At 38.4% G+C, this 18,001-nt stretch overlaps 3 protein-coding genes and 1 long non-coding RNA gene across 5 annotated transcripts; 1 reads left to right on the plus strand and 3 right to left on the minus strand.

Moving 5' to 3' along the window:
- Positions 1–568: 568 nt before the first annotated feature.
- abhd4 (abhydrolase domain containing 4, N-acyl phospholipase B) lies at positions 569–5,921 on the minus strand. 2 transcript variants are annotated; one of them, XM_086096060.1, is made up of 8 exons: positions 5,522–5,921; positions 4,621–4,706; positions 3,640–3,744; positions 3,014–3,302; positions 2,611–2,798; positions 2,421–2,532; positions 1,309–1,495; positions 569–1,125 (listed from the first exon to the last, which is right to left on the minus strand). In XM_086096060.1, the coding sequence occupies exons 1-8, from the start codon at positions 5,578–5,580 to the stop codon at positions 1,036–1,038; spliced, it is 1,116 nt and encodes a 371-aa protein (XP_085952186.1). In that variant the 5' UTR covers positions 5,581–5,921; the 3' UTR covers positions 569–1,035. The 2 variants fall into 2 exon arrangements, with proteins under 2 accessions (XP_085952186.1, XP_085952196.1); XM_086096070.1 differs by lacking the exon at positions 5,522–5,921 and having other exon boundaries at positions 3,014–3,316; positions 4,621–4,656.
- A 98-nt stretch (positions 5,922–6,019) lies between these two features.
- Positions 6,020–7,735, plus strand: dad1 (defender against cell death 1). The gene is made up of 3 exons (XM_086096095.1): positions 6,020–6,330; positions 6,629–6,797; positions 7,534–7,735. The coding sequence occupies exons 1-2, from the start codon at positions 6,120–6,122 to the stop codon at positions 6,757–6,759; spliced, it is 342 nt and encodes a 113-aa protein (XP_085952221.1). The 5' UTR covers positions 6,020–6,119; the 3' UTR covers positions 6,760–6,797; positions 7,534–7,735.
- Positions 7,736–8,228: 493 nt separating this feature from the next.
- Positions 8,229–11,835, minus strand: LOC147181893 (uncharacterized). Its single transcript, XR_015097207.1, has 3 exons — positions 9,389–11,835; positions 8,651–8,925; positions 8,229–8,442 (listed from the first exon to the last, which is right to left on the minus strand). It is a non-coding gene; the product is annotated as an uncharacterized LOC147181893 (long non-coding RNA).
- Positions 11,836–12,516: 681 nt separating this feature from the next.
- On the minus strand, positions 12,517–14,882 carry LOC147181894 (charged multivesicular body protein 5-like). The gene is made up of 8 exons (XM_086096082.1): positions 14,720–14,882; positions 14,317–14,421; positions 14,190–14,236; positions 13,761–13,854; positions 13,620–13,691; positions 13,349–13,457; positions 12,895–13,010; positions 12,517–12,831 (listed from the first exon to the last, which is right to left on the minus strand). Exons 1-8 carry the CDS (start codon positions 14,786–14,788, stop codon positions 12,781–12,783), a joined length of 663 nt encoding a protein of 220 aa, XP_085952208.1. The 5' UTR covers positions 14,789–14,882; the 3' UTR covers positions 12,517–12,780.
- Positions 14,883–18,001: the final 3,119 nt, after the last annotated feature.

Raw genomic sequence — 18,001 nt, forward strand, 5'->3', positions numbered from 1 at the left:
TAAAGTGTCAGTGAGGAAAATAAAAAAAAGCAAATTATACAAAGGTTATTTTATGATTTGATGCACAGTCAGGCTGTCTATCACTACATCGAATATGAATCACCCATCAGCTATTCTGCGCACACAATTTGTCTTGTGAGTTAGATGTTTGAGAGCCATAGCACGGGGAGTTTTAGTCCTTCAACACGCAGTAAATTAAAAGATAGCAGAAACTCATTATATCTTAAACTGTAAAGTATTTCAACTACGATTATTGCTATGAATAGTTCCTAAGGGCAGACGACGGTGAATTGATTCCTCCCCCAACTCCTAAACTCATCGGTTGGCAAATCTCCCACTGCCTAATAGGAAACATGCTACTGCCCCATAGCGGTAGAAGATGAAACTACACAATTTCTGAAGTGAGTCAGTTAAAACGCGTTCTGGTGTCAAATCATCAAACATCAACAACGACAAATTACTTCTCTTTGAACAAGATTACTAGAATGTTTAAACAAAAATAAATTGCCAATAGTCTCAACTCAACTGTTGATGGAGTACATATAGATAAATTATGATTAACAGAACAAAAGATTAAAATGTTTTATTGTTTTCAAAGTACAAAATTCATTCACAAACAAAATCATAAGAAAAACATTAAATAAATGTGAATGCAAAATATTACAGTAATAACCATCCAAGCCACGCTTTGCTTAAATCAAGCAAATGGGGGGGGGGGGGGGGGTACTAATTGGCTGCTGTTTCATTCAGGCCAACAGTCAACAAGAGAAATACAGTATGCTTAGAGTTCAACACATGATATGACTGAATATGTGGGGGGGGAGACATGAACTACTTTTAAAAACACACACACACACACAGAGACATTTGATATTATAAATGCATAACTTATTAGTTAGAGATCAGAGCAAAACATAATTGCTTTTCATGTGAGAATGATGAAGATACTGTACATTGCACATGCAGAAACATTCGGAACTTGGCTTTGTATACGGTACACAGTACACATACAATATGGCTACACACAAACTCTTTTCAGTTAACGGAGTTGCATATATTTTCTACCACTCTGTTGAACTTCTCCGGTTGGTCGGCATATACGTGGTGAGAGGCATCATTTATCAACTGCAGAGTAAAACAAATTCCAAGGTTATATAAAGTGAAACAAAGATGGCCATCATAAGCAGCACACGTTTTCCCAATAAATAGTGTAAGTGACATTAAATTAGATCGGAGTGACACTCATTTCGAGCACGAGAGCCCGTTTACAGTTCATAACGGCCTCGTGACTCAGACTGCTGCACTCACCAGCACTTTGGTGCGAGCTGGGCTCCTAACCTGGACCACTTCGTCACCGGAGGAACTATCAACCCACGACTGGGCTCCATAAAGCATGGTGAGCGGCATGGAGCTGGGCAACAAATGGACACGCTGCAGCATAGGTCTCTTTGCCCAACCCAAAGACTCAGACATGGCCCGGAAACCCACCTCCCCACTGGGAACACAGAAGGAGAACAAAAATGGAGATCATTAGGAAAGGGAAGTGAGGATTATACCAAAATAACAGAAGATGGATGGATATGGAATTTCAAGGGTACGAATGGTGTGTGTAATGAACTAATTTACAGCGCGGCATAAGAAAATGTCATCATTCAGCTCTTAAGGGCACATTCAATCACGGCCATAATAACGGCTTTTCATTTGATTGTTTAATATTTAAGGCCTACAATTGTTTTCCAGACCTTTGACTTATTTACTACTGTGTTAGCCTAGTCAGACTACGGTACGTTCTGATTTGCGTGCAAATTCAGGTGATGTCACTGCCATGGGAACGCATAAAAACGCTGTCAAAAAATGAAGATGCCTCATTTTTCACAAGTTTTTCAGTGACCCTGTGTCTTAGTACTGTTAATGGCACAGTGTGAAATCTTTGCTTTACTTTTATTGTCTTCCCCAAGGAGGTTACATCTGTATAGTAGTGATGGGAAAATGAAGCTTCATGAAGCACTTGTACTATTTTTTGACTCCTCTAGATGGCACTCTTGGTTGAAAGATGCAGTGGAAATGTAATCAATTTTCTTTGCACTAGCCTTTATATTTAAACCAAGGGCACCATCTAGGGGAGTCAAAAAATATCACAAGTGCTTCATGAAGCTTCATTTTCCCATCACTACTGTATAGACATTTGCTTTTACTTCCACAAAAAGATTACGGATGGGTGAAGTGACAACGAAAAAAGAAATGGTGAGGACATTTTTTGTTAATATTGCAAGAAAATGTTTCAACATTTCCCTTATATGTTTTACTGAATAATATTTAAATCACAAAACCCAGGCTTACATATACAGGAGGTTGGCATCTATGAGGGAGTACAGTTTGACACTGGTGTAATCATGCAACTGTGCGTTGACAGTGTATACCTCGGCGGCTGAGCGTTACAGTGGTAAATGTACTGCGTCATAGTGTCATCTTCAAACAGATCTTCAAACTTCCTTTTGAAATCGGGACGAAATCGGTTCACCAATCCCGGACCTGAATAGACAAGGCACTGTGAAGTTGGAGGGTGGGTTACATGCTGCAAAGAGTGCGAGTACAGATATTATGTCTCACCCCACGGGCCCGCGGCTCTGATGACAGCCAGAGGATTGAAGAGGGAAACTACGGAAAAAATAGCTTTCACCCAGCGAGGTGGAGATGGCCTCTTAGCCAACTCCGTAGCCTGACCTTGGATCTCCTGGCTCTGGATCGGTGATCTCTCGGGGAAACCCCAAGGATCAACCAGGATAAGATGGGACACTCTGGAAGAGGACACAATAATGATGGACTTCAAACATAAACTCTGACTCAGGTGTGTGCAACCATTTTAACTGAGCAAATTTGTGTGATGAATTATAAAGTCCAGTTCAATAGTTCTCCAAAAATAGTCTCTGGAATATATAGAATAAAGGGAAAAAAAATACATTTCCCCCCTCACAATCTTTTTTTTTTTTAATAATTTTTTTTGTCTAATTACCTTGAAGGGTATTGGATGGCGTAGGATGTAGCCAGGTACCCGCCCAGGCTGTGGCCCAACAGGATCATGTTCTCCACACCTACAGACTGTCTCCACTGCTCTATGGAGTTGACAAATTGCTCCTCTGCTTTGGCAGCATCAGAAGGGAAAGAAGGTCTGGAGCTCCTGCCGAAGCCAAGGAGGTCGAAAGCATGAATAGGCCGTGACCGGCTCAGTGCATCCAGGTTCCGAATCCAAAGGCCTACCCCTCCTCCAAAGCCGTGGACCATCACCAGCGGCATTTTACAATCTAAGACAGAACAGCTGAAAATGTATCATTGTCATTTTATCATTTTATAATAGCGTGGAACTAAATTGTAAGAATGATCAAAGTTACATTTATTGATAATATTCTATTTTATTTTATTATTTTTTTCCCGTGTGAATGGCTTTCTCTAGCAATAAGAAGGCATTTTGCATGTTAGAATTTCCTCAAACTGTCAGACCTCAGCCAGTAAAAAAGTGCTAAGTGTCACAGTAGCGGGAAGATAATACAGTTCTAAAAATCTAAAAATAATAAAAATAATACTGCCTTAAGCACTCTGTTTAATAATAAGAGGGGGAGGGGCGTATGCAGAGGGGAATACCTTGATCTGCAGGTTTTGGAACAGTTTTGTTGGTAAGGGTCAGTGTCCATATTCGATCTCTGTTTGGGAGGGTCACAAACCTGGCCCATAGATTATGTTGAATACCTGCAACCAGACAAAAGAAGAAAAAAAACATACTTTAGATAAGATGACAAGGAAGCTGCATCATCAGTACAATCTCATGTGAGCTGTATCAGCAACAATCTTTCTTTACAATGGAAGTTAGCTTGGTACTCATGGAGTACAAACATCTGCAACATCTGCATCTGCCCTAAGGCCCAATGTGTGCAGTCAGTTTTAGCATTGAAAAATGTAACTACGGTAAATCAGTTCTCCACCAAAACGGAACTCATTCGGTGCCATTGACGCCTATAAACGTTTAAAAATAATAATAATCGCCTGACGCCCCAACTTTTTTATTTTTTTATTAATTTACTGCCATTGACAGCTATAAACGTCAAAAATTAATTTTAAATATTTCTATTTAACATATTTTCCCCCTTTTGTTAACAAGAGTATGAAAACCTAAAAAAAATATTGTACATTTAGAACCGTAATAAAATTTGTGATTGATCGTGAGTTAACTAGTGAAATTATGCGATCTTTTTTTTTTTTATTAATTTATGGCAGTGAATGAGTTAAAAAGGTTTTGTGACAAGCCGTATGTCACATTTGCTTAATCCTCCTTAATAACTACAAAAACGAATCGACAACAAGCAGACTACACTCTAGACTGGCTGCCAGTTTAGGGATTTTACTTCTTTTTTTTACGCATTGAAATTTAATTGGGCTACCCAACAGGGCTGTGTAAACAAACTAAATACTCTCCAATAACTGCGAGCAATTTTCCATATTTCGCTCTCTCTCTCTCTCTCTCACCCACTCTCTCTGCAGGTATTTTCAGATGGTACATTTTTCATATACTGTCTGAGAAAAATTCACGTTTTTACAATGAGTCAGGAGATCAAAGTATTATCATACAGCTAAGAATCTTGCTCTCTGTAGCCTTCAATAGGGACATTGATGTTGGACGCCAGGAAGGCCACCAGCTCCAAATAGAAGTCTCCCTGAAAAAGACAAACAAAGCGAACACAAGTTAAGCATTCCAGTATACTGTATGTTTATTGTTTAGCTTCATGACTTTAGCTGGTCCAATGATTGTCTTAATGCACTTGCTTTAACACACCTAAAGGCATCACAAGATCCAGCCCCTACGCTGTCAGTGAAAACCCAGTTAAACTACATTTAATTATTTGATCATTGACTACCTCTCTGTGCTAATGACACTTTACCAATGGGCAAGCCATTAAGTACATTTCCTTTATTCTTTAATTAAGTCTTTAGCTATCTTCCAGTTAGCAGTCATATTGACTGGGGGTTTAAATATTGCGAAACAGTATCACATTTCTCCCTCCACTATCAGTCAACTAGCCATGGCTTTCAAACTGATCTACAATCAACAGCTATGTACTCTGTACGCTTATCTTGATGTGTGATTTATGGTAAATCCCGATGGATATGTTTTATGAATTCATAGTTGTGGTATCTTTACAAAAAAAAATAGTTGGTTCGTGCTTAGTTCCTCCTTGTAAAAAAATTATAATAATAAAAAAATATATATATTCATTAATTAATAAGTGCAGTATAATACTAATGATCACATACTTCATAAAACCAAATTAATTTCAAAGCATTGTCATATGAGTCCAATAATCTAATTATTAATTACAATGTTGTCTCGTACGTTTACGTTTTAGTAAAAGAACGGATTGAATTCCCTTTTTTTTTATGGCATATGAAATGTAAAAGCGTATTTCTTCCAGTCAGTGTGTGACGTAATCAATCTAGTGCAGCAGGGCCATTTAAATCAATTTAACCTTACCCTGTCTCGCAGTCGCTTTGGATTGCTGACGGTGTCGTAGTAGCGGGTGTAGGATCCATTCATATAAGTATCCCGGTGACTACATACAACATTCGATGAAGTTCTACTATTTGTTTGTGCTCGCGTTTACCTGTCGCCGTCTAGTGAACTGCCGATTACGAGAATGTTTGTTAACTTGGACATTCTTGGGAATTATATCACCTGATCTAGTACAAAGATTGACAAACAAAAGCATCCCTCACGCGACCATCACATGAAAAAACACCTCGAATAGATTAACTACAGTACACAGTAATGAGTGCAATTTAATTTTTGTAACTTTGATTTCATTTTGTAGTATGATTGGTAAAATGGGTTACAGTAATACGATACTAGTGCTTTATTAAAGTAGTGTTCGAGTGACATATCGGTTTATTATTGTGGCTCTATCTTTGTCGCGCTGTCTGAAACACTTCCTGCCTCGCCTTTGGTTCCTACTTGACCGGATTACATTTTGTGTTGCACTGTGACCATTTCCGTGTTTTACGGACACGTCGCGTTTCTACGGCGCTAGCTGATCAACTGAAGACCGCACTTAAAATAATTGACCAACGCAACAATGTCGTCTTCTGTTTTATCAGTAATTTCTCGGTTTCTGGAGGAATACACCACTACGACGACCAATAAGTTGAAAGTGGTGGATGCATATTTGTTGTATATCCTGCTGACTGGAGCGCTGCAGTTCCTGTACTGTCTGCTGGTTGGAACATTCCCCTTCAACAGCTTTCTTTCTGGCTTCATCTCATGTGTGGGCTCTTTCATTCTCGCAGGTAAATTGTCATTCAATAGTTTATCCAGCCCTGATTGTCAAGTTGGTTTTTGAACGTTACCTGTTTTCCGAGCTGGATTGCGAGGATCTAACTTAGTTAGGAAAGAGTTAGCATAAACTGCAAGTTAGCCGAAGACCTAGGTCTGCCAAATGAATGCATTGTTACAACAGGACAGGAGTTGAGAATGTCATGGATTATGCAAACAATGGTTCGTTGCAGTTATAGTTTATAAACTGTTGTCTGAAAATATCAAACACAACACATCAATACTAATTGTGCATGTCTTGTGTCTCTTTAGTATGTCTTCGTATCCAGATCAACCCACAGAACAAAGGAGACTTCTTGTCCATCTCACCAGAGAGAGCCTTTGCTGATTTTCTGTTCGCCCACACTGTCCTGCATCTCGTTGTCATGAACTTCATTGGTTGAGCACGTTTCTCTGACTGGCACTATCACCTTGGTGGAAGGTGTGTGTTTGACACATTTTTAAATAATGTACAATAATGGCAAGTGAGCAATGCATTTAGGTCGCTAAAACGTCACAAAATTAAAAAAAAGACCTTATAGTTGGCACAGGGGTTGTATCATTCATCTATTAATTCATAAGAAATTAATTCATCCTCCAAGCAGAAGTAGCTTGTTACCTAACAAACACATTTACTGTATATTGATGTGTGCCACACATTTTCTCACATTGGAATCATTTTGAATACATATTGGTTAATTTATTTCACTAAATGATGAGAACAAAGGGTGATGTACTGTGGGTCAGTAGTGAGCGTTTATTCAATACCGTATTGTAAAAATGTGCAATCAATACTTTAGCTTCGGGCAAAAGTACGCATTTAATGTAAATTAGTCATTTAAAAAGTGGACAAAACATAGCCAAAGTATACATGAAATGAAAAATGAAGCAAAAATGACTATTGAAGAAAAATTGTTTGTGCAAGACATGCATGTTTTCTTTTTGTCCATGTTTACGTTTCTTCGCAAACATCTGTCATCCGTGCAATAAATACACCGTGCTTGCTTCACTTCAATTCATTTTAAAAGGCAGACTTTCTCATTCAGTTCATGTATTGAATTTGATGGCGTATTCAATTGAAGTGCCGCGAGTTCCTGTTAGCCTTGGCTTGCTTTCTCTGGAAACTCTTGACCAATTGTATATCCTGTGTCACTAATAAGACTTTGCTTTGTTCGTAGATGCAGATGAGAAGATGGAAAAGAATATTCTTGACATAAGGACACATCTGCTTTTGTACCACTTAGCGGGAAAATTGCTTTGGTGAATGTCACATTTGCAATTTCTTACACATCATGGTTGAATTATTTTTCTTTTTTATGTTAAAATTTGTTAACGTTCCCTGACACGGAGGCAAAGAAATAAAAAATGACAACTTTGAAATGAAGTGTCTTTCGAGTCTTAAGCGCTCTCGATAATGCCATAAGGCAAATTATTAAACATCACCTACATAAGTATCAAAGAGATTTTGATTAAAAAAATAAAAAATAGTGTAAGATCATTTATTCATTCTACTGTATTGGAATTAATTTTATAAACGGCTCGGGGAAGAAGCAATACACACTATTGATAACTTTACTACATTAATTTCATGGGAAATGTCACCCAGCATTTCTCTACATTACATATACACAAGGCAACTCAATGTGCTTTACACGAGCAAAGACACAACACCTGCAAGCAGCAACAAACACAACAGTTAATTACAATCACAAGCAGCAAAAAAAAAGTGTAAGTTTACATGTAGGAAGTAAAAAAAAAAGAAGTTACATTTCCATGGAGAGTCCATGAGTCCGTCCGTCTTTTAGTATATCATAATTGTCCTTTCTCAAACAGGGGAATATTACTTTTTGAAATAACAATCACACAAGTGAAGTTTTCTGTTGTGCAACCAACGATCACGATTTATTCTCAGTGGTTTAATTGTTAGTGCACGAAAAAAAGAGTGGTGAATAATTTCTTATATTTCCAGGGAAGCCCCCTCGTCCTCAAGATCATCCTAATGGCGGCATTCGGACACAAATTGCGGGTGTATGACATAGTGACCGGCTTGGTAGGGCTTCACCACATGGAAACAGCTGTAGCATCCACTGTCGATAAACCGATTCAGTAAAAATTAGTGATTATCACTGAGCAGTTAATGGTCACAAAGTCATAGTCAACAGACTGAATGTCATTAGGACACGTGATCAACCCCAGTAATAAAGCCCAGAAATGTAACTTGAAAAAAAAGTTCCCCCCTTTTTTTTTATGTCAAAGCCAAAGTTTGAAATGGAAAAATAATAAAAACAAAGTCACCTTGGTGATTTCTTTAAAGATGACCGAAGTTGGACGCAGCTGGCAATGGGAGATGATCGTTTCTGCTGCAGGCCGACAGAGGGCAGCACTTGAACTGCGGATGGGTTTATAACAGGCATGCGCTGAGTTTTGCTTGAGCCCGCAGAGCTGACAGGACAAGTCCTAACAGGGCTATAGAATGACTTTCGTGTGACGGGGGGCAATGGTTGGCGGCCAGAATCCACAGGGGGTAAAGGTTTGTTCAGGATGTTGAGACTGCGGGGGAAAAGAAAGTCCTGCCAAGGCAACAGCATCAGAGAAACACAAATACGCAGCTGAAATTTCTCTTCATTTTGATCATTTTAACCAATTGTAAAGCGCTCGTTCGAACTGCTTGGAAATTCATTATTTCAATTCTAGACAATTGGTTGAATGCATTACATTATACCTACTGACTTACTAGCAATTGTGTTTAAAAAAAAAAACTAAATTATTGTATTGCAGATTTTTAATAATTATCATACTTTTCAATTATCGAATTTGTTTGCTGATTCATTGGGATTAAACACTTTTATGTCTCAAAAAGCAAACCCTAATTTAAGTTGCATATTTTTCTCATACAAACAGAAAGACCAAATAGTTCAATCAAATTCAACCACTTTCTCACATTCATATTTTATTTAGTGGCTAAATTCATAGAAATTGCGTTATATTCTTGAGTCTTATATTGCATATGAAATCATCTGCTGCGCATCTTACCGGTTGAGGGTGCGGGTTGTTTCTTCTGTGGGCAGAAGTTGGTCGGATTTGTGTTCGTTCCACTTTGCCAGGGGAGGCAAAGTGCTCCCTATATATTGTCATATAGAGCTGAAGGGCCATCCTCAAAAAGTTTTCTCATCTACCTGAAAGTCACAAATACCCCTTTCTACCAACCTCACCTGGTAGCTCCTCCCTTTCTCTCACACTCACCTCTTCCTTGATTTTTTAAAAATATGTATTATGTGATTCCAAAAAGTGTTATCTAAACCAAAAATACACATTCAAGCTTGTCTATCTAAGAAATGTAGTTGTTTGGAGCTAGTTTTCTTTTTGCGACCTGAGCCTTATAATCCAAGCCCCCCGCTGTGACAAACATAGCTTGGTTTACCATGATGACCTACTTCCCTTAGTGGGAGTCACAAGCTTGTCAACATCTAAACCACTGATCAGCTGCTCCCAACCGTTGAATGTTTGTAGCCCGCCAACCTTATCAAGAAGACGTGCAATGTAAATTGTCATTATCTCTCTCCGCAATCCAACTCAGTTCACTACCAGCATGACATATGAACATCAATAATTGACCAAGCGGTGGAGGGTGCTGCCTGCACTGAGAGAAGCAGTTTGGATTTTGGGCATGAATAATTTGATAGTCCCCCAGACAAAGAATAGGGTTGTATCATTTAAGAGCTCAAGGGCTGAAAAACGATAACTGTGCCCAAAAAAATCTTCCGGAGATAAGACTCTGCTTGAAAAGATGTGGATGCATTAAAATGGTGTTCAACAAGTGGCAAAACTGAAAATGAGTCTGACGGTGCAAGTCTAGGTTTGACTGGCTCGTTTGAGAACGTTTTTCCGTGCCGCGGTATACCCAATCTATAATTTATCTATTGGATGGATTAACCTGAAACATGGAAACAAAAAAAAAAAGGAAGATGCAATCATCTGGGCCCAGTAATGCAAACATAATCCATCAGGATTAATCCTGGTGCATTGGATTAAACCCAGATTGGATCCAAAATTGAGTATTTCAAACCACATTTAATCTCGAAGATTCAAATCCAGATTGGGAAATCCAGTCCTGCCTTTTAATCCAGATTTGAGCCCATGTTGGGTATTTCAAAACTTCAGTCCCAAATAAATCTGGATCAGATTGATCCGGAAAAATAGCATTAAATTAATCCCACTTTGGGGTAGGATTAGACTGTGATCCCATGTATTATAGTTTCACATAATACTCACCAATAATGCAAAGAGATATTCTTGATAAATGAAACCTCATTATGTACTTTTTTTTTTAATTGGACTGAAAAATTCCACAAGTGTAAAATACATTTTAAAAAATCCAAATAATGAAAAAAAAAGAAATTGATTCAATAAAAATTTATTACCTCTATTAGTCTAAACACGGAATTCAGATTAATATTGCATTTGCCCTGAGCAACTGTGATGCCATTTTCATTGTACAGCAAGTGACAAAATGGCTTTCCCTTTTACATTTGGTATATTAATTTATCAAGGCCTCAAGGTCTACGGAACACACTTTCTGTCTCCTATGTGTGATCCTGAGGGCGGGGTGATCGTAGGAGGGATGGATTTGGAAATCTGAATCCGAGAGAATCGGGATTATTCTGATCCAATCCAGCAAAATTCTGAAATTGCCGGATTCATGGATTAGGAAAGTGGGATTTGAAAAATTGGATCAGTTTATCTGGATTTTAAATTCTGAAATACTGGGCCCAGGAGATCAAGGCAGGCCATAGGTGTCCTCTTATTTGGGCTTGTTGACATAAAAGCGTTTCTGCATTTTATGGACAGTGACAATGCTTACAGAGGCTTACAGAGGATGACTCCTCTTTTGCGGGCTTGTGGTGCAATGGATAGCGCATCTGACTGAATCAGAAGGTTCGAGATTTGACTCCTGGCTCCCTCAAATCTTGGTTCATGGTAAACCACGTTACGTAACGCAAACTCACACAATCCTGTCAAGAAGGAAAAGCTCTTTCCCATTTGTTCACGTCAATTCTTTGGGAATTTCTAATCTGCGCAGTGATTTAGTTCCAGCTTTGTTTTAACATCAGCTTTGCCCCTTGAAGTTCTTACTAAAACAGGAAACATTGTGTACAATGCTATATAATAAATGCTTCAGCAGTCTCTTTTGTAATATTTACAATAAATTAATTAATCAATTTTGTAAATAAAAAATAAAATGTTAAATGTACAATATTTATTATTTAAATTAGTCAATCTATTTAATGAAGTGCATGTTAAATGAATATAAGATTATTTACTGATACTTATTTATAAATACAACAATTAAATGTATCTTTAACTCATTTACTGCCAATGACGGCTATAAACGTCAACAAAAAAAATTCAACTATTTCTATTAGTTTAACTTTTTTTTCCACTTTTGTTAACAATAATATGAAAACCTGGAATTTTTTTATTGTACATTTAGAACAGATATGAAATTTGTGATTAATTGCGAGTTAACTAGTGAAGTCATGAGATTAATTACGATTAAAAACTTTAATCGCCTGACGCCCCGAATTTTTAATAATATTTTCTTTCCTTTTTTTTTTGTAATTCCTTCACTGCTGCTGACGGCTATAAACGTCAAAAATTAATTTTAACTATATTAGTTTAACATTTTTTTCCCACTTTTGTTAATGAAAACCTAGAATTGTTTTATTGTACATTTAGAACAGATATAACATTTGTGATTAATCGTGAGTTAACTAGTGAAGTCATGCGATTAATTACAATTGTGCCTAATTTTTAACAATCTTTTTTTTGGATGATTTTATGGCACTGAATAAGTTAATGTAACAATTTGATGTATATTTAAGCTATTTGTATTTTATTATTTAACTCAAAATAAATAAGTTACCAAATTATTAAATGAGCTATATGAATAAAATATGAATGTGATTTTTAACCAAATGCAGGCGGTAGAAACCACTAAATGAATGCAAGTTGCAACAAATATTACAGGGCCAGATTAAAGAATGGAGTGTATCATATGGGACCCCGGGGCCATACTCTGCCCACCCCTGCTCTAAGGCATACCCCAACATTTTGGAAATGTCTCCTCTTCCAACTGAAAAAGGGACACAGGTGAGCAGTAATAACCAATACATTTAGATTTAATTCCAACATTAAATCTCCAGACGCTCTCAATGCCACCCACAAATCACAAACACAAAACTGACATTTAATAAATTAACTGGCCAACGTGTGTTAAAAGGATGTTTTTGAATGAAATAAAAATGATGTGTGAAATGTTACACGGCAGCAGGATGAATAGTAGTAGTCGGCAATTGTATGTATTTGTGTTAATCTACAGTACGTTAAAAAAATAAAATCAAATAAATATTAGGAGTTTTGACACGTTAAGTGGCGGGAATCTGCGGGAGGCCGAACTCGTCCACCAAGACGCCATCCTGCAAATCCAACAAGAAATTGTTCTAATATAAAAATGAATCACAAACATTTGCTGTCTCTACCTTATTTGTCGCCGTTTCTCCAGGCAGGCCCTCGGGGATGGAGGGAGCGGCCGAAGCATCGTCCAGGTAAGAGGTGTCTTCGTCCAGCAGCAGCTCATCACCCAGTGCGTCCAGCTCTGAAAATGCCCAAAAACAAACTAAGAATTTAACCGTTTTTGTCACACTTTCACTTTCACTTTCACTTGTGCTACTCATTCTGGTGTGAGCACTTTGGCCACCTGGAACAATAAATTACAGACATACAGATCTCCTGTACTGGAGGCTCAGCTCCTCTCTTTGCTTCTCAGTGCAGCAGTAATATTAGTCATGCTTCACAGAGGATAAAGAATACACAGTACGCCTGTGTCATTGTCATATGGTATATATTGTCGAAGAAAGCACTTGAAAAGGCCGTACATGCGGCGATCTCTCTGCAACGTCCATTTGTAACCCGAACTAAGCTGCCGCGTCATACCTGCTTCTAGATCCTCCTCGTCAATATCAGGAGTGCCGTAGCTGCGACTCATGGCCTCCTGTACCTCGTTGGCATCCTCCATCAGGTCCTCCAGTTGGTCCTGCAGATCCTGGAAGATAGACGGGACAGGTAGAGCGATGTGACCGACATAGGTTCAGACCAACAGATAGAGAAAGATATGGATATTGTTAATTGATAGATGGACGGATAAATACATTGACTGAGTGATTCATAAATCAATGGATGGATGGATGGATGGAGATACACATACATCGATCTGGTCCAGTTTGACTTCTCTGTAGGCCCTTTTCATCTCCTTGGCGCCCATCTTCATGGCTTCCACCTGGCCAGAGAACCACAAGTTAGAGGAAAGACTGCACAGCAGACATGCACGGAAGACAGCAAATCTTACGGTCGACTTGGTGTCCCTCAGTGTCTGAAGGGTGTAGTTAGCCTGCTCCATGTTGAAGGCCTGCTGACTCAACTGCTCTCGCTGACTCTCGTACCTGTGTGGCAGGAAACAACAAGTACCTCGTACCTTGATAAACATTGGACTGGAAACTGTTCACGTGGCTCGGTCAGTGCTGCTGGTTTGGTTCACGACAAGAGTTCGCATACATATAGGCTCAGCTTTTGAAGATCTAATGTGTGTCTGTACACATGCACAAATGTGTCCAGGAACTGACGTAATGATAAATAGTAGAATTGCAGAATTAATAATAGTATTATTTGTACTAGGATCTCGCTGAAACTAAGCGAGTTCAGCCCACCCAAAGCATTTATTCAAGGGTAGCATATACATTTTAAATTTAATTTGACAATGTATTTTCTGTGTACTCACATCTTCCTCTGCTTCAGCACTCGCATGGCCTTCTGTTTCACCATGTTCTAGGGGGGAAGAGAAAATAAAAACAAAGACCACGTCTGGTGGATTTACTTTTGATTGATTGCTATTTAGTATTCAGCACCTTGGAGGGCCCATCTTTCATCTTCTTCAACTGATCCTTGTATTTAGCGAGCTCCACGTCCAGCATGTTGATCTTCTTCTCGACGGACTCGCCCCTGGCGTCCACCTGAAACGTCATATAGCGTTAATTTCCCCCGCATCAATTTATGGCCACAGGGACGCCTTCAAATGAATTTAAAAAGGCAACTCCACCTTCGGCCACTTATCATTGTATAGCAGTTTGGTCAAAGCATGTTTAAGTAGCCCAAAACACACAAATGACACTGTTGTTAGATGATCATTACAATTAAAGTCGATAAACAATTACAAATAGTTAGCACGGCGAGTTGTCGCCCTACGCGAAAACTAACGGGAAACATAAATAAACAACAAGAAAATGCCCGAGGCTGCCAGATATTACTCACATTGCCGATACAATCCGAAAGATTTGGGGGAGGTCCTCTTGGTTTACCGCGGCCGAATAGTCTGTTCATTTTTTTTTACGGGAAAAGCGTAAATTTCGCTTCAAAACACACAATATCGTCAAACGTGAAAGGATTTGGCCATTGACGACACCCGGAAGCAAGAGGCGACGGTAAAAGATTGCGATTGGCTAGTGTGGCCAGAGCCATCCAATAAGCGTTCAGGGACGTTTCAGTGGTGCAGCCTATTGTCCCAATGCTCCTGTTCCCATTCGCTTTGTTTGACATCTTCACAGCTCAAATGGCATTTATTATTTTCCTCACACGAAAATCACAGGTTTGCAACATTTTAAACTTACTACGTGAAAGATACACCAATGAACAACGTTATTTAATAATTCTCGATTGGGACGGCTCTAGGATTTTTCTCTCTCTCTCCCGGGGTTATTAAATGGGGCTTGAGGTGGCTGAGAAAATCATGCATACATATATTTTAAGAATATCAACAAAAATGGTGGAAGAGCACTGGGACAACACACACCGTACAACACTGACAGGGCTATAGCGCTTTAGCCTATAGGTGTAGAGCCATCCCTGTTTCTAGAGATGAACTACAAACCCAATTCCAGTGAAGTTGGGACATTGTGTGAAACATAAATAAAAACAGAATACAATGATTTGAAAATCATGTTCAACCTTTACACTAAAAAGACAAAATATTTGTCTTTGATTGTGCGAACTGATAAACTGTTTTTTCACAAAATAATCATTAACTTGTCGTTTTTATGGCTGCAACACGTTCCAAAAAAAGCTGTGACCGGGTCATGTTTACCACTGTGTTACATCACTTTTTCTTTTAACATCATTCAATAAATGTTTGGAAACTTAGGACACTAATTGTTGGAGTTTTGTAGATGGAATTATTTGCCATTCGTGCTTGATGTACAGCTTCAGCTGTTCAACAGTCTGTGGTCTTATATTTTACGCTTCATAATGTGGCACCGTTATTTTCAATGGGAACAGGTCTGGACTGCAGGCAGGCCCGTCTAGTATCCGCACGGCTAGCATGTGCAGAATATGGTTTGGCATAAAAAAAATATGTTGCTTGAATGAATGATGGATGAACTTTGCATCTACAGTATAACATTCCCGATTGTTTTTTTCCTCTTTGGGTTAGGGTTGCGACGTCCACAATTTCCCATAACTATTTGAAATGTGGACTCGTCAGACCACAGAACACTTTTCCACTTTGCCCAAAGAAGCTGGTTGTGTCTCTGGGTGTTGTTGATAAATGGTGGAATTTTAAGTTACACTTACGGATGTAGCGCCGAACTGTATTTACTGACATTGTTTTTTTGAAGTGTTCCGGACCCAATGTAGTGATATCCTTTACACATTGATGACGGTTTCTGATGCTGCAGTGCCGCCCTGGGGGATCGAAGGTCTAGGGCATTCAATGTTGGTTTTTGGCCTTGCGCTTACATGCACTGATTTCTCCAGATTCTCTGAATCTTTTGATGATATTATGGGCTGTAGATGATGAAATCCTTAAAATTCTTGCAATTGTGCGTTGAGGAACATTGTTCTTAAACTGTTAAGCTATTTTCTAACACACTTGTTCACAAAGAGGTCAACCTCGCCCCATCTTTCCTTGTGAATGACTAAGCAATTAAGTTCCCAATTAGCCTGTTCACCTGTGGGATGTTCCAAATAGGTGTTTGATGAGCATTCCTCAACTTTCTCAGTCTGTTTTGGAACTCATTGCAGCCATAAAATTCTAGATAATGATTATTTGCTAAAAAAAAAAAAAAAAAAAAAACAACAATAAAGTTTGAACAATAAATAGTCTTTGTAATTTATAGGTTCAACGTGATTTGCAAATCATTGTAGTCTGCTTGTATTTCTATTTAACACATCATCTCAACTTCATCCAAGCCAAGACAATTAACTCATTCACTAGTCCCAGCCATTTTCACTGAAGCAACCCCTTTCGCTCCCGGCTGTTTTACTGGATTTTGACTGACTTTGCTAGGCCTACAGAATATTGTGTTCTATTGCTATAAAAACATCGAACCTACCAAAAGAAAGATTAGAGTGTCTTCTTTCATCAGTGGAAAAATAAAATAATATTTGTATCTGTTTCCATTTTGTGGAAGTTAGCATTAGAATATAGCTACATTTAATCATTATTCATAAATCTGTTTAAAACAGTGGGATAAAAGCTTCTTGCAACATGGCCCTGGTTGATCTCTTATACTCTGCTGCCACTTGCTGTCCGTTTCTGTTATAATTACCATTGCTTCAAGCATTCTCTTCAGTTCAGAGGCTGCTCTAGCATAAAAAACAACCATTAAAAAACGTATAAATACATCTTTGGGAGCATGGTAATATTTAAAATAGAACATCAATCAAGTGGTACTTTAACTCATTCACACCCAGCCATTTTCACTGACGCAACCCCCTTCGATCACGGTTTTGACTGGATTTTGACTGATTTTGCAAGGCCCACAGAATATTCTGTTCTATTGCTATTAAAACACCAAAATAAAGATTAGAGTCTCAATTTCATCTGGAAAAAAAGTGAGTTAACTAACTTTAACTTTCCCTCGACAGCAGAGGGTGGTATTGCCTGCTAAGATGGCAGCTCTCTGAAAATGGTTGGCTTGATCTGATTATTTTTGTATTCCACAAAAACAATTTGTTTAGAATATAGTGGGGGTACATGCAATAGATTCCTGCAAATACATGTTTGTTGTTATTGTTGTTGTTGTTGTTGTTTTTGTTTTTTTTGGGGGGGGGCATTTTTTTCCATCCCAATTTTCCTCAAAGTCCCTCTGAAAGTTTATTTAAATATTTTTGAAAAATGTCTATAGTAATAATATATATATAATCTTCTATTTTGGAAATTTTGCTCTCCGTAAAAAGCTTATGCGAGAGAAAAAAATACCATGTTTTATAGGCAGTGTAAAGGGGACTTAGATGATTTTTTGGGATTTGGCTCATGATTAATTAAACAAATCATCATTATAATCATCATCATTAACTGAAGCACATCCTTGCAGTTTCTTCTACAAGGCCAAATGACAGAGAGGAGAGACAAAGTATGCAAAAAGTGCTTTTCACAGTGGCGTCGTCATGGAAACGCTGCGTCTTTGTGCCTCAGGTGAATAGCAGCGTCGCTCGGTTATTGGCGATAAACGAGACGCCCGGTTAAAAGTCCACTCGGTGACCATGAAATGGATGAAACAGTCGCACAATGGACAGATTTATTGTAGTTAATATGGC

Source organism: Leptonotus elevatus, chromosome 1 (assembly GCF_054856555.1).
Source record: "Leptonotus elevatus isolate MCC_2025b chromosome 1, RoL_Lele_1.0, whole genome shotgun sequence".
Taxonomy (NCBI): Eukaryota; Metazoa; Chordata; class Actinopteri; order Syngnathiformes; family Syngnathidae; genus Leptonotus; species Leptonotus elevatus.

Bases quoted from the DNA above. Each gene is read 5' to 3' on its own strand.
- abhd4 (XM_086096060.1), bottom strand. From the start codon at position 5,580: ATGGATCCTACACCCGCTACTACGACACCGTCAGCAATCCAAAGCGAC. The intron at 2,799-3,013 runs GTAATTAGACAA...GTCCTCTTCCAG, and splicing joins GCCATCCAATACCCTTCAAG to AGTGTCCCATCTTATCCTGG. The intron at 1,126-1,308 runs GTGAGTGCAGCA...TTTACTCTGCAG, and splicing joins CAGCTCGCACCAAAGTGCTG to TTGATAAATGATGCCTCTCA.
- LOC147181894 (XM_086096082.1), bottom strand. From the start codon at position 14,788: ATGAACAGACTATTCGGCCGCGGTAAACCAAGAGGACCTCCCCCAAAT. The intron at 13,011-13,348 runs GTATGACGCGGC...GGGCATTTTCAG, and splicing joins CGAGGAGGATCTAGAAGCAG to AGCTGGACGCACTGGGTGAT. The intron at 12,832-12,894 runs GTAGAGACAGCA...TTGGATTTGCAG, and splicing joins GAGAAACGGCGACAAATAAG to GATGGCGTCTTGGTGGACGA.
- dad1 (XM_086096095.1), top strand. From the start codon at position 6,120: ATGTCGTCTTCTGTTTTATCAGTAATTTCTCGGTTTCTGGAGGAATAC. The intron at 6,331-6,628 runs GTAAATTGTCAT...GTGTCTCTTTAG, and splicing joins GGGCTCTTTCATTCTCGCAG to TATGTCTTCGTATCCAGATC.